This window comes from Artemia sp. Qi Xiang Cuo, chromosome 11, assembly GCF_049724085.1.
Source record: "Artemia sp. Qi Xiang Cuo chromosome 11, ASM4972408v1, whole genome shotgun sequence".
Classification (NCBI taxonomy): Eukaryota; Metazoa; Arthropoda; class Branchiopoda; order Anostraca; family Artemiidae; genus Artemia; species Artemia sp. Qi Xiang Cuo.
The window spans coordinates 29,666,526-29,683,259 of NC_142804.1; the positions used below are offsets into that span (position 1 = coordinate 29,666,526).

At 35.2% G+C, this 16,734-nt stretch overlaps 2 protein-coding genes across 2 annotated transcripts in view; one reads left to right on the forward strand and one right to left on the reverse strand.

The window, feature by feature from the left end:
• Positions 1-5,100, forward strand: part of LOC148946854 (uncharacterized) — an 18,652-nt gene extending 13,552 nt beyond the window's left edge. Inside the window, exon 2 of the mRNA XM_089097109.1 lies at positions 4,634-5,100. Coding sequence (XP_088953235.1) covers positions 4,634-5,035 — 402 coding nt within the window. The 3' untranslated portion in view covers positions 5,036-5,100. The remainder of the gene's footprint in view (positions 1-4,633) is intronic.
• Positions 1-16,734, reverse strand: part of Hgsnat (Heparan-alpha-glucosaminide N-acetyltransferase) — a 183,066-nt gene that overhangs the window by 109,963 nt on the left and 56,369 nt on the right. The gene's annotated exons all lie outside the window — the stretch shown is intronic.

Below are 16,734 nucleotides of genomic sequence, written 5' to 3' on the forward strand. Positions count from 1 at the left end.
GTACAACTGAACCCCCCATGTAACTGAGCCCCTGTATAACCGAAACCCTGTACAACTGAACCTCCGTGCTACTCAACCCCATTTAACTAATCCCCGTGTAACTGAATCCGCATGTAACTGAACCCTCGTGCAACTCAACTCCCTCAAAACACTTTTCAGCCATTTCTTGTTAATTTTTTTTATTTCTAAACTATTTAAAATTGACAACATTGTGAAAATCATCACTTGTGTATTATACAGTACACATTCATTCCATCTCCTCCAAAGCACTTTTCAGTCATTTCTTGTTAAAATTATCCAGTCACTAATTACCCCTTTTTTTCTCCACCTTCAAATGTTCCTTTAGTACCTACGCAATTAGATCACCCAGTTAACACTAAGATGTAAATTGAGTAAGCCTCTCGCAATAATGACGTTTTTTTTTTTAAATTGAGTACATTATAGCTTGGCAAGTTTTTTTTAGAAAACCGACCAATCAAGTTATTATATTGGACTAACCACCAACTTTCTCTAATCGACTGACACACAAAAAATCGATTTCATAATAAAAAACATGTCTGCCAACTCATGTAGAGTTCATTGTAATAGGCAAATGGCCCTGGTAACCCAATTACTTGAAAATATACACACATATCCATGCCTCAGGCTTGTGAAAGTGCATGTATCCTTTCAATGCATTAGGGCTTTACTACTCATGTCTTAAAAATTTTGGCAAAATGCGGTGCCAAATACAAAAACAACGTTGGGAAATAATAAGCAAAAATACAGCTAAAAGGGCGAAACAGCATAAGAAGGTCTAGCCTTCCTTTGAAGTTATAGCTGTCTTTAGGAAACCGGCTGTTTTAAGACTATTTTGGTTTAGCAATAGTAGTTAGTTAGTTCATGACGCTGGCAATCTAATGAACGTTTGGCAACCCATAGACTGACCCAAGAGTGTGATTTTATTACGGTTATAGGGTCGATTGTCTTGTGAGGGTGAAATGTAGGTAGCCTAGTTAAACCTTGTATACCAGTGGGTATTACTCTCATTAATGTGTTGTGAAAGCAGATAATAAACATATGTATTTTAGAATAATGATTGCCACATAGTGTTTGATACTTCATCTAAATCCGGCAAAAAATTCTGAAAATCTTGGTCTTTCATGTACATTTGTTATGTTTTACATTCACTTTTGCACCATTAACAAACTCAAGTCCTCTTCCATTACCCCTTTTCCCCGTGTTTTGCCAAAGTTGTATTTTCAGGTGTCGGGATTGAAGTGTGTTTTCAGTGGGTTTGACAAAAATCCTTTTCAGGTTCTCCGTGTTTAACCCAGCCAAACTTTGCAGCATTATCTAAGGAGTTCCAATCGCATTGGACATGGGTTGTTTAAGTTGTAACGCGTCAGAGTAGCATGGTTGAACGCGGGTTCTGAACAGCACCCAAACACGTGTTGAACACGGTGCTAAAAACGATAATCTACACAGTCTGTGTCAAACCGTGCTGAATGTGGTGGCCTAAAAACGAGGCTAAAAATGTTTTAAACTCTGATAAATTGTTGTTAATTAAATATTTAATGTTTGCTGGAGTCAAGCAACGTCAAATCCACCCTTTTTCAAACTCCGTATCGTCAAACTGAAGGCTGTCACCATTAAGGGGTCCATAATTTTAAATTGATGGGATCCGGCGACTTCAAATAAAAAGATAAAACCTCGTTTTCCGAGACGAGGGTTCAGGACCACCAGTTGGAGGGTTTAGACCGTAAAAATTTGTTGATTATATTATAATCTACGTTCATCAGTATTTTGGCGCTCTTTGGGCCAAAATTGAAGTTTTTTGACACAAAGTGGCAGAACAAGTCACTGATTTCGACCAATCTCTAGTTACTTAAAAAGTGCAATAAAAAGGGCAAAATTTTCGTTCAATGAGCCGTCTCCCAATATTTTACCACCCCTGACTCGATCCAGCCACCCCTAGGAAAGATGAGGGGGGACTTAGGGTTTACAGAATATTGTTTTTTTTTACCGTGGGAGTTAAATACTGCAGCTGTTATTTTGATCTTCTACCATTTTAGATGAGTTTCAGGCTTTTTTTTAAATCCTAATAAATTTGCATTTGCGATAAACTTTTACTATAAAGATTGACCGAAATAATAGCTGTCATCCCTGAATTAGCTTAAAATAACAAATTTTTCTCACTAGATAGTTGCTTTCGAAACGCCTTTTAAACTTTCAGTTACGATAGACAGTAATTCCCTCTTCACTAAGTTGTGGCTAGAAACAGCTATATGTAGCTGTATACATAATCGGACATAATCCCTTCAAAAACTCATTGATTTTCCACACTGCAGTTCAGTGACGAATTTCGTCAAAATCCTGGGGGGAGGGGCAAAGCTGCAGCCAAATTGGGGGGGGGGGGGGGCAAACTGAAGTCTGTGAGGTGGGGCAGTTGCCATCCCCCCTGCCTTATAGCAAATTACGTCCCTGCTCGAGTTAACAACCCTCCTACTAAGATTTTCTCCGACTGACATCCTCTGAGAACAGAAATTGGTTATTCGGAAAAAATGGCAACTGCGTGAAAATTAGAAATGGTTAGATTAGGGCAAATGTTAATGCGGTTTTTAATGTTACAACATTCCGCCTTGCAATTATCTTTCAAAATATGAAGAAATTTTCTAAACCGAAGTAAAAAAAAAAAAATGTTGATAAACACAGCTAGACTTCACATGAATTCTAGTCGACACCAAGAATTGATTCCTTAGGGGGAAGAGGCTACGAGAAAGCGTTAGCTCATTAAAATTTCAATTAAAATTTCTATTTGAAAAAGTCTCGTGCCAGCCATGTCGACTTCGATGGTTTAATTTCAATCACGATCACATTTTATTTACTGAAATTCAAATTTTATTTATTGAAATTTTAGTAGGTAACCATAAACATCTAAAATGTTATACCCTTACAATTTTCAGTTTTTGGAATTAGTCTTACATCTTGGAATTAGCATAGAAATCACATTATCATTATGTATATATTGCGTTCAAAATGCTGTTTTCGTTTCAAAATCTTTAAAGTAAAATCGTTGCTGTGAACGGATTGAAAACGGACCAAATTGACCGATAAAAGCAGCAATGGTAAATCTTCTGACCGTCTTGAAACCAATAACTTTAACGAGTTACAGAAATTGCCTTTACAACAGACAGTGACATAAGGAAAAAGTCTTTTTTACTCAGCCCCCCTACCGCTAGATGTTAATTGTTTTATAACATCTTAAATTCTTTCCCATTTATTTTTTTATTATTTGAATTTATGCGGAGCTTTGAAAAAATTGTTCCCTCTCCCCCTTCCGAAATAAAATACATGACTGCCAGCTAAAAAAAAATTTTTGCCAGAAAAAAAAAAAAATTTCAAAAAATATTTTTGAATACTTATTGCATTTTGCCACAAGCCTTGATTTCAACCCTTGGATAATTATGGATTTAGGTTAGGTTAGGTTACGTATTTAATATATGCAATGCTTTAAGCCCATCCCCCCCCCCAATTTGGAAATATATAACCCAAATTTGTTTTTAAACTATTATATATTCATCCTATTTTATTTTATTTCATTAGCAGTAACCGAACTTGACTTTTAGAGAGGCCCGGATAATGGAATAGTACCTGGATTTATATAAGTAGTTTCAGATAAAATATTTAAGAAAAAACTTGCTTCTGTTTCATGAAAAAGAAACAGAACTTGCTTCTTTAGCTGGCCGTCAAATAGTATTTGATTTTGGGGAGGGGGGGGCAAGTTCGTCAAAAAGAAAAAAACATTGCCAAATTTTATATAATTCGTTTTTCATTGTTTTTTCCACAGTTTACCGTGTCATCAATGGTGAAAATGGGGCACATCCCTTGACACTGCTTAATTTTGAAGGAACAGAAAGAATACTCTTAGAAAGTTTGAATTTTTTTGTCAATGGGTCTAGGGATGAAAATTTTTGTTGCAAAAAAGCTTGCTTTCTGTTCATTATCAAGTTCTGAATATGTAATACTTGGCAGTCTGTGCTATTTCAAATTGCAAAAGTTACTCCTGTCTCTGCTTACAAGGGGATACACACCTGCTGTCTGAGGAAGAATTACAAATTTTCAGACAAGGTATACCTGGGTCATGTTCGCTTTTTAAGGCTCTCGATTGTCCCTCGATAAAAAATTAGCGGATACTCACCCTAATTAACTGTAAGGTGTGACTGTTTTAACTTCAAAAAGGATAAAAAAGAATTAAGAAGAATACTTTTTTCATTATTTTGTCCTGTTGGTTCAAAATATGGTATAGCTTGTATGAGCTAAACACTGGACCTTTGAAGTTGTGAGCACCCCCTCAAAGGGGTATATGCAATTCCCACAAATCGTGCTATTATCTTCCGTATTCAACCAAGTAATTTTTGTGTGTCCAAATATCGATTTCTGAGGTATTTAATTGTAGTGATTTATAGTGGTCAACTTAAAAATTAAAATGTATAATTTTATCTCCTCTAAAAATTAAAAAAAAAGAACGAAGGGGGTAGAGTACCGTCTAAATCACGTACACCAGATGACGTGCACCATGTTTGCGTGCTACGTGATACGTGCATCACGTGCCAGGGAACGCTTTTCTCACAAAAAAATCTGTCTTTTTTAGATTTTGCTTGACGCTCATCATTTCAAACCAGAAGAGTTGACTGTCAAGACCACAGACAAAGTAATAACAGTCGAAGGCAAACACGAAGAAAAGCCTGACGAACATGGAAGAGTTTACAGACATTTCAAACGTATCTATGACATCCCAGAAGGAGTTAAATCAGAGGAAATAAAAGGAAGCATCTCTTCAGACGGCGTTTTGATTATCGAAGGCCCTCGCAAACCAAGTGAAGATACTTCTGAAAAAGAAAAGATTATTAGCATTCAACAAACAAATCAACCAGCGTTGCCAAGTCATTCTAGCAAAAATGAGGAATCACAAACGAAACCCAGTTTAGTGGCAAAGGCACCGGAGGCTACAACTGTCAATAGTTCTGAAGAATCTAGTGAAGAATCTGGGTAAATCTTCCATCTGTCTTATGTTTTTACTTCTTATTGTATCTTCGAATAAATTACGTTTTTCTTTTTCTATTTTCTTACCTTTTTTTCTTATCACAGTCAGGAAAATAAATTGATAAATTAATAATGATAACATGCACAAGTGATGGATAGAAGTTATTGAAATATATCTGAAATCTATCCATAGGAAAGTGAATGGTTAGTATCAGATATTAAAAGGTCTTATTCGATCGTCATTTTCTAGAGAACATTTAATGGGCAATGAACAAATTTAAAACTATTGTCTCCCAGAGGCTATTGTCATCCATTTGAAGTGATCCTGGAACAAAAAACACAACATAATAGATTGAATTTTTAGTTTAGGCAACGCTAGAGCGAAAACTCTTACAAGATGGTGATATGTGAAAAACCAATATTTCTAAAAAGTTCAGGGCTGAACTTTTATATTGAATATTATATTGAATAATAATATTGAATAATATTGAATAATATTGAATAATATTGAATAATATTGAATATTGAATAATATTGAATATTGAATAATATTCAATATATTGAATATTATATTGAATAATATTGAATAATAATAACTTTGTACCAAAGAGCAATGCCACCCAGATCATTGTATAAAAGTGATTTCTTCTATAAAAGTGAATGAACAGTCGATAAAGTCCGTTGCTCTCCCTCCCAAACATTTTGGTTAGTGACAACTCTACTCTAAACAATATACCCATTGGTTTTCGTTGTATAAAATGATTAGAACTTGTCTGAAATTAATTGAAAAGTATCTAATATGAGCTTTCCAATCTAAATGTTTGCCCCCCTTTTCCCCTAGATTTTAAACATATTTATAGCTGTTATTGAAGTCGGCCTTTTTTCGATGGTTTCGTTTAATAAAATCGACTAAACAACAAAACTAACACTTAGATTTTGAAATTTCCCTTCCCCTTTTTCACTTTTGTGAATTGACGCTCTTAGGAGAAAATCAAATATAATTAAGGTTAGGTTAGAGGAGACAATTTTTACACATTTTTTTTACACTTGCCTTTGCACAAAAAGGTTCCATCCATATATAGATAAATAAAAATTAATTTATTATGAAAAGCACCCTTCCATCAACTTTTTCTGCTAACACAAGGTTTTGATAGCATTTTCCATCTTTGACATCTCACAGCTTGTTATCTTTTGCTCAATTTAAACCTACTAGTTAGCGGCTCAACCACTTTCACCCAGAGCCAAGTTGAAAACCCCTTGAGTTTATTTATGCACACAGAACAGTGTTTCCATTATAGGGATTCCCCTCCCCCCCCCCCCAAAAAAAATGGGGACTTTTGAGGTCTTTTAAGGGTAAACTTTTTCATTTAGGGATTTAAGGATTTTTAGCGATTTTTACAAATCTTCTGGATTTTTTAAGGAATTTCTAAGGTTTCGGCCCCAGAAAATCCTCTTCCGACCCGAAAAGGAAAATGAGACGGAGTAGTTTTCCGTTGTTTTTTTCCAGAAATCTGATAGTCTGGACGCACATAAAGGAAGGTTTATGCTCTTTTGCACATTCGATTCGAAAGTACATTTTGTTTGAATGCTTGCCTATGCTGGATAGAGCCTTTTAGGAGACGACACCAACAACAACCAAATTGACCTAGATATCAAGAGAAGAGGGGTTTTAAATTCTTTTAACACTACTAATCATCTGAAGAAAGCCAGGTAAAGGTGCAGATTAGGGACCCGTGCAGTCAAAGGTGCAGAGGTACTGCTCTATTAAACCAAGACTTGAAGAAGGTCTATGTGAAGTCAATGAATGCATTCCAACTTAATTGAATGACCCAAGTTTTACCTTCCCCTCTAAAGTACTTATTATGGTCCAAATGGGAAGGACTCTCTTGACACTGAAATCAAATCCTGGTGTGCCCCATGATCAGTGGCGGATCCAAGGGGGGTGGGGCGTAGGGGGCGCTCCCCCCTAACGTAGTCAAAAGTAGTGTAATTTTCTTAATTAACGCAATTTTGCGTTAATTAAGCTTGATCCTAACGCAAGTTTATCGGATCAGTCCTGGATCCGCCCTTGCCCATGATAAGGTTGAGAAGATCCTCAGAGCTGCACAATGTTTTTACATAGAAGCTGTGCAGCAGATCCAAACTCGATATTGTTTCGATGATGACATTTACAAATATGAAGAAAGGGTTTACCCTATACCAGGTCACTATGGCCTGGTTCTCTCCAACCCTTTGTTCGAGGGTATGGGAAAGTATCATGGGCTGGAAACAAAATTGAACAGGAGTGTAGGAAGCAAAGTCTCTTCCATTGTTGAAAATATGGATTTGGTTACCTACTGGCGTTTGGTTTTTTGAAGAAAAACTTCCGAAACCGATGCATACGCAAATCTAAAATTGCCAGTATATTTGTCCTTTCTCTTCTTTTCTCAAACGTTGTCGTCGAAAGGTTTTTTTAGGGCAGTAAAAATCAGAAAAGACGGACAGAGGGAACAAGCTTAAAACAGGAACGTTGTGCGGAACTCTGAAAAAAAATAGTATGAAGTGGGCCCAAGAAAGCTCCCCATGCATTCCCGGAGACGAGCAGCTCCTGCTGCACATGAAAAGAGTAAAGGACTTAGCTACCATCGGAAGAGGATGAAGCTATTAAACCTGATTCTGACTTACGATGAATTTTTCTTTTTGTATTATCAATATAACCGGATATTGAGGCAACTAATGAATTTTTCACATTGGTATGATGAGGGAGGTCGTTTGGGAGGGGCAAGGGGGGGGGGAGGCAGTTCCCACCCAGTAATGTGGAGAACAAATTATATAGCCCATGCTCGTTGAATATCTGAAAGCAGACCCCTCTTGTCAGTAGAAAGGACCCTAGCACTCCCATACCCACACCAAATAAGGGCATAGAGTCCCTAGGGAGAACACCTGTGCTGTCAGTCCCACGCCCACACCAATTATGGGCATGGAATCCCCAGGGAGAATGATTGCGTAATCGAAGTGTGTCAATGACCTCAATTCCCCTTTCGTGAATCAATAATTCCCCTTAGAAACAACAAATCAATTTCCCTTTCTTGACAAATCAATCAACCATGACATCATCTGTCAGACATTAAAAACTTCGCCCAGAAACAATTCTCCTGGATGAAAACCAGACATTAATAAACTTCGCCCAGGAAACAATTCTCCTGGTCGAACTCCAAAGATATTAATAAACTTCGCCCTGGAAACAATTCTCCAAGAAACTCCGGGCCAATGTTTTGAGCTTAGAGATGAAGAGATTAACGCAGGAAAGGGTTTCCAAGTAATTTCAAATGTGACAGCGCAGGGATGCCAAAAACAAAAAGAACACGCAGAAATTACGTTCAGGGGTTATTTGGGCGAAACCGTTTTAGACATTTTAGGGAATTATTTCGGCGAAACAGTTAGAGACATTTTAAAAGATGATTTTAGAAGAGGATTTGAGGGTGAAACTCTGTTGTCGTTATAATACACAAGTTCCATTTGAACAGTGTCGTGAGGTCCCTACCCCAACCACAAAGGGCTCAGATCCCCCTACCCCAACCCCAAAGGGCTCCAATCCCCCTACCCCAACCCCGAAGGAAGCCCCCGGTCCCCAAAGGTCCCCAGGACTTCCAAAGGACCACCCGCCCCCCAAGGGCCCCCCAGACCCTCAAAGGCCCCCCAGACCCCCAAAGGCCCTCCCAGGGCCCCCAAAGAGTCCACTCCCCATTTTGTAATACTTTTTTAAAGGTTATATTATATCTTTTCAGAACAAGTTCCTTTCTTAATGTCATTCCTTAACCCATTTTTAAAAGTTGAAGTACTAATCCTTTCACCACAACTTTACTATAAGGCTTTTCGAATACCCCAACATCAAGCAATAGTTTTCAAAAGACATTTCAGACCAAGTTCCTTTCTTAATGTCCATCCTAAACCCATTTTACAAGTTGAAGCATCCATCCTTTTCACCCACAACTTTACTATACAGCTTTTTGAATGCTCCAACACCAATCAATACTTTTCAAAGGCCTTTCAGAACAAGTTCTTTTCATAATTTCCTTCCTAAGCCCATTTTACAAGTTGAAGTACCCATCCTTTTCACCCACAACTTTACTTTACAGCTTTTTGAATACCCAACACCAAGCAATACTTTTCAAAAGGCATTTCAGAACAAGTTCTTTTCATAATGTCCTTCCTAAACCCATTTTACAAGTTGAAGTACCCATCCTTTTCAACCACAACTTTTATTTACAGCTTTTTGAATGCTCCAACACCAAGCAATATTTTTCAAATGCATTTCAGAACCAGTTATTTTCTTAATGTCATTCCTAAGCCCATTTTACAAGTTGAAGTACCCATCCTTTACACCCACAACTTTACTTTACAGCTTTTTGAATGCCCTACACCAAGCAATACTTTTCAAAAGGCATTTCAGAACAAGTTCTTTTCATAATGTCATTCCTAAACCCATTTTACAAGTTGAAGTACCCAATCCATTTCACCCACAACTTTACTTTACAGCTTTTTGAATGCCCAACACCAAGCAATACTTTTCAAAAGGCATTTCAGAACAAGTTCTTTTCATAATGTCATTCCTAAACCCATTTTACAAGTTGAAGTACCCCATCCTTTTCACACACAACTTTACTTTACAGCTTTTTGAATACCCAACATCAAGAAATACTTTTCAAAAGACATTTCAGAGCAAGTTACTTTCTTAATGTCCCTCCTAAACTCATTTTACAAGTTGAAGCATCCATCCCTTTCAACTACAACTTTACTTTACAGCTTTTTGGATACCTCAACACCAAGAAATACTTTTCAAAAGACATTTCAGAGCAAGTTCCTTTCTTAATGTCCCTTCTAAACCCATTTTCCAACTTGAAGTACTCATCTTTTCCCCCACAAATTTACTATACTAGCATTTTTGGATACCTCAACACCAAGCAATACTTTTCAAAGGGCATTTCAGAGCAAGTTCCTTTCTTAATGTCCCTTCTAAACCCATTTTACAAGTTGAAGCATCAATCCTTTTCACCCCACAACTTTACTTTACAGCTTTTTGAATGCCTCAACACCATGAAATACTTTTCAAAAGGCATTTCAGAGCAATTTTTTTCTTAATGTCCCTTCTAAACCTATTTTCCAACTTGATGTACACATCCTTCTCACCCACAACTTTACATTACAGCTTTTTGGATACCTCAACACCAAGAAATACTTTTCAAAAGGTATTTCAGAACAAGTTATTTTCTTAATGTCACTCCTAAACCCATTTTACAAGTTGAAGTACCCAATCCATTTCACCCACAACTTTACTTTACAGCTTTTTGAATGCTCCAACACCAAGCAATACTTTTCAAAAGGCATTTCAGAACAAGTTCTTTTCATAATGTCATTCCTAAACCCATTTTACAAGTTAAAGTACCCCATCCTTTTCACACACAACTTTACTTTACAGCTTTTTGGATACCTCAACATCAAGAAATACTTTTCAAAAGACATTTCAGAGCAAGTTACTTTCTTAATGTCCCTCCTAAACTCATTTTACAAGTTGAAGCATCCATCCCTTTCAACTACAACTTTACTTTACAGCTTTTTGGATACCTCAACACCAAGAAATACTTTTCAAAAGACATTTCAGAGCAAGTTCCTTTCTTAATGTCCCTTCTAAACCCATTTTCCAACTTGAAGTACTCATCTTTTCCCCCACAAATTTACTATACTACATTTTTGGATACCTCAACACCAAGAAATACTTTTCAAAAGGCATTTCAGAGCAAGTTCCTTTCTTAATGTCCCTTCTAAACCCATTTTACAAGTTGAAGCATCAATCCTTTTCACCCCCCAACTTTACTTTACAGCTTTTTGGATGCCTCAACACCATTAAATACCTTTCAAAAGGCATTTCAGAGCAATTTTTTTCTTAATGTCCCTTCTAAACCTATTTTCCAACTTGATGTACACATCCTTTTCACCCACAACTTTACATTACAGCTTTTTGGATACCTCAACACCAAGAAATACTTTACAAAAGTTATTTTAGAACAAGTTCCTTTCTTAATGTCCCTTCTAAACCCATTTTACAAGTTGAAGCATCCATCCTTTTCATCCCACAACTTTACTTTACAGCTTTTTGGATACCTCAACACCAAAAAATACTTTTCAAAAGGTATTTCAGAGCAAGTTCCTTTCTTAATGTCACTTCTAAACCCATTTTCCAACTTGAAGTACCCATCCTTCTCACCCATAACTTTACTTTACAGCTTTTTTGATACCTCAACACCAAGAAATACTTTTCAAAAGGTATTTCAGAGCAAGTTCTTTTCTTAAAGTCCATTCTAAACCCATTTTCCAAATTGAAGTACCCATCCGTTTCACCCACAACTTTACTTTACAGCTTTTTGGATACCACAACACCAAAAAATACAGTTAAAAAAGCAATTGGGAGCAACTTAATTTCATTATGTCACTACTAAACACATTTTCCAACTTGAAGTAACCATCCTTCTCATCCACAACTTTACTTTACAGATTTTTGGATACCTCAACACCAAAAAATACTTTTCAAAAGGCATTTCAGAGCAAGTTCCTTTCTTAATGTCCCTTCTAAACCCATTTTACAAGTTGAACTACTTATCTTTTTCACCACAACTTTACATTACAGCTTTTTTGGATACCTCAACACCAAGAAATACTTTTCAAAGGCATTTCAGAGCAACTTTTTTTCTTAATGTCCTTCCTAAACCAATTTTACAAGTTGAATTACTTATGTTTTTCAACACAACTTTACATTGCCGCTTTTTGGATACCTCAACACCAAGAAATACTTTTCAAAAGGCATTTCAGAGCAAGTTCCTTTCTTAAGGTCCCTTCAAAACCGATTTTACAAGTTGAAGCATTCATCCTTTTCACCCAAAACTTTGCTTTACAGCTTTTTGGATACCTCAACACAAAGAAATACTTTTCAAAAGGCATTTCAGAGCAAGTTCCTTTCTAAATATCCCTTCAAAACCCATTTTCCAACTTGAAGTACCCATTCTTTTCACCCACAACTTTACTTTACAACTTTTTGGATACCTCAACACCAAGAAATACCTTTCCAAAAGCATTTCAGAGCAATTTCCTTTCTTAATGTCCCTTCTAAACTCATTTTACAAGTTGAAGCATCCATCCTTTTCACCCGCAACTTTACTTTACAGCTTTTTGGATACCTCAACACCAAGAAATACTTTTCAAAAGGCATTTCAGAGCAAGTTCCTTTCTTAATGTCCCTTCTAAACCCCTCTTCCAACTTGAAGTACCCACCATTTTCACCAACAAGTATCCTTTACTGCTTTTTGGATACCTTAAATCCAAGCAATGGTTTTAAAAAGATATTTCAGAAAAGGTCACTTCTTAAATGTCCTTTCATACCCCATTCTAAAACTTAATGCACTTATCTTTTTTCAACGAACATTTACTTTATAGCTTTTTGGTTAGCCCAAAAACAAAGAATACATTTCAAAAGGCATTTCAGAGGAAGTTTTTTTCTTAATGTCCCTCATAAACCCATTTTCCAACTTGAAGTACCCATCCGTTTCACCCACAACTTTACTTTACAGCTTTTTTGGGTACCTCGACTCCAAGCAATACTTTTCAAAGGCATTTAAGAACAAGTTTTTTTCTTAATGTCCTTCCTAAACCAATTTTACAAGTTGAAGTACTTATCCTTTACACCAAAACTTTACTTTACGACTTTTTGCATACCCCAAAATCAAGCAATATTTTTCAAAACGCTTTATTATGCCCTTTCAGAACAAGTTCTTTGCGCAATGTCCTTCCTAAACAACTTATACAAGTTGAAGTCCTCCTCTTTTCCCCCACAATTTTACTATAAGGATTTTCGAATAACCCAACATCAAGCAATACTTTTCAAAAGGCTTTATTATATCTTTTCAGAACAAGCTCTTCACGTAATTTTCTTCCTAAACCCATTTACAAGTTGAAGTACTTATCTTTTTACTCACAACTTTACTTTACGACTTTTATGCATGCCCAAACATCAAGCAATACTTTTCAAAAGGCTTTATTATATCTTTTCAGAACAAGTTTTTTTTCTTAATGTCCTTTTTAAACCATTTTTACAAGTTGAAGTAGTTTTCTTCTTCACCACAAGTTTACATTACAACTTTTTGCACACCCCGAGATCATGCAACACTTTTCAAAAGACTTTATTATATCTTTTCAGAACAAGTTCCTTTCTTAATATCCTTCTTAAACCAATTTTACAAATTCTAAATTTTTTCTTAGTAGATAGAAAAAGCTATAGCATACTTGTGAATATTTTCCCGGAAGATAAAAAGTTCTAGTTCAATTTTTAATTTTCTCAACGAAGTGAAGAAAAGTTCAAGTTCTATTCTGAATTTTCTCAATGAAAAAGAAATTAGTTATTGATCATTTCTATTTTCCAAATAATATAAATATTTTCCAACTTCAAAATGGGCACTCACAAAAACTTACACACACACAAAAACTTACACACACAAAAACTTACACACAAACACAAAAACTTACACACACACACAAAAACTTACACACACACAAAAACCTACTCACACACACAAAAACTTTATTTTAGAGCAAGTTCCTTTCTTAATGTCCCTTCTAAACCCATTTTCCAACTTGAAGTACCCATCGGTTTCACCCACAACTTTACTCTACAGCTTTTTGGATACCTCATCACCAAGCAATACTTTTCAAAAGACATTTCAGAGCAAGTTACTTTCTTAATGTCCTTCCAAACCCCATTCTACAAGTTCAAGCAATTATCTTTTTTCACCTAACATTTAGTTTACAGCTTTTTGGGTACCTCAAAACAAAAGAATACCTTTCAAAAGGCATTTTAGAGCAAGTTATTTTTTTAATGTCCCTAATAAACCCATTTTCCAACTTGAAGTACCCATCCGTTTCACCCACAACGTTACTTTATAGCTTTTTTGGATACCTTCAACTCCAAGCAATACTTTTCAAAAGACATTCTTTCAGCAAACTTAAGTATCTTTCAAAATTCTTACGTAATGTCCTTCCTAAACCAATTTTACAAGTTGAAGTACTCATCTTTCTCCCCACAATTTTACAATAAGGTTTTTCGAAGAACCCAACATCAAGTAATACTTTTCAAAAGGCTTTATTGTATCTGTTCAGAGCAAGCTCTTCACTTAATTTTCTTCATAAACCCATTTACAAGTTGAAGTCCTTATCTTCATAATCACAACTATACTTTACGACTTTTTTACACACCCAAACATCAAGCAATACTTTCCAAAAGGCTTTATTATATCTTTTCAGAACAAGTTTTTTCTTAATGTCCTTCTTAAACCATTTTTACAAGTTGAAGTAGTTATCTTCTTCACCACAACTTTACTTTACGACTTTTTGCACACCCCAAGATCAAGCAATACTTTTCAAAAGGCTTTATTATATCTTTTCAGAACAAGTTCCTTTCTTAATATCCTTCTTAAACCAATTTTACAAATTCTAAATTTTTTCTTAGTAGATAGAAAAAGCTATAGTATACTTGTGAATATTTTCCCGGAAGATAAAAAGTTTTATTTCAATGTTTAATTTTCTCCACGAAGTGAAGAAAAGTTCAGATTCTGTTCTGAATTTTCTCGATGAAAAAGAAATTAGTTATTGATCATTTCTATTTTTCCAAATAATATAAATATTTTCCAACTTCAAAATGGTCACACACAAAAACTTACACACACACACAAAAACTTCCACACACACACAAAAACTTACACATACACAAAAACCTACTCACACACACAAAAACTTACACACACACAAAAACTTACTCACACACACAAAAACTTACACACACACAAAATCTACTCACACACACAAAAACTTACACACACACAAAAACTTACACACACATTTACTCAATGAAGCACAAAATGTTCAAGTTCTATTCTAATTTTTCATGGAAAATTAAAGGGTTCCACTTCAGTTTTGTTTTTGTTTCTCAAAGAGATGAAAAATTTAAAGTTCTGTTCTAATTTTAAATTTTACCTCCTTTGTCTTATGGATTTACCATTCAAATTTTTAAATTAGAAAATGAGTGACTCGTTCTACTATTAAAGAAAATCATTCAAACTCGTTCATCTAACCTCCAAAACAATAGGTTAGGTATAAATAAATATTAATAAATAAATAGAAACATTTCTCCTTGTTTAAGTTAGGTTAGGTTAACTTATCATGAGCGCTCATGATAAGTTAACCTAGCCTTTTCGGCGAGTATGGTTAGGTTAGGTTAGATTAAATTAGGTTAGATTAGGTTAGGTTAAGTTAGGTTAGGTTATCCTACGTACGCTTCACTTAGGTTAGGCTAGGTGAAAGACCGGCAAAAAGTTCGGTGTAGGGTTAGGTTAGGCTAGATTAAGTTAGTTTCGGTTAAGTTAGGTTAGGCTAGATTAGCCTCAGGCCGCGCGCGTACTGCGGCGAACCTACCCGAACCGATCTTAACCGATCTAGCTTAACTTAATCTACTCTAACCTACCCTAACCATTCACCTAACTTTTTGCCTGTCTCTCACCTAACCTAACCTAAGTGAAGCGTACATAGGATAACCTAACCTAACTTAACCTAACCTAATCTAACCTAATTTAATCTAGCTAACCTAACCTAATCATACTCGCCGGAAAAGGCTAGGTTAACTTATCAAGAGCGCTCATGATAAGTTAACCTAACCTAACTTAAACAAGGAGAAATGTTTCTATTCATTTATTAATATTTATTTATACCTAACATATTGTTTTGGAGGTTAGATGAACGAGTTTGAATGATTTTCTTTAATACTAGAACGAGTCACTCATTTTCTAATTTAAAAATTTGAATGGTAAATCCATAAAACAAATGAGGTAAAATTTAAAATTAGAACATAACTTTAAATTTTTCATCTCTTTGAGAAAAAAACAGAACTGAAGTGGAACCTTTTTATTTTCCTTGAAAAATTTTAATAGAACGAACTTTTTTTGCGTCATTGAATAAGTGTGTGTGTTAGTTTTTGTGTGTGTGTAAGTTTGTTTGTGTGTGAGTTAGTTTTTGTGTGTGTGTAAGATATTTATTGTGAGTGTGAGTAGGTTTTTGTGGGAGTGTTAGTGTTTGTGGGTGGGTGTAAGTTTTTGTGTGTGTGTAAGTTTTTGTGTGTGTGTGTAAGTTGTTGTGTGTGTGTAATTTTGAGTGCGTGAAAATTTTTAAGTTTTAGGATATCTATGTTAATTGGAAAAATATAATTGATCAATAACAAATTTCTTTTTCACTGAGAAAATTAAGAATAGAACTTGAACTTTTCTTCACTTCGTTGAGAAAATTAAAAATTGAACTAGAACTTTTTATCTTCCGGGAAAATATTCACAAGTATGCTATAGCTTTTTCTATCTACTAAAAAATAATATAGAATTTGTAAAATTGGTTTAAGAAGGATATTAAGAAAGGAACTTGTTCTGAAAAGATATAATAAAGCCTTTTGAAAAGTATTGCTTGATCTTGGGGTGTGCAAAAAGTCGTAAAGTAAAGTTGTGGTGAAGAAGATAACTACTTCAACTTGTAAAAATGGTTTAAGAAGGACATTAAGAAAAAACTTGTTCTGAAAAGATATAATAAAAACTTTTGGAAAGTATTGCTTGATGTTTGGGTGTGCAATAAAGTCGTAAAGTAAAGTTG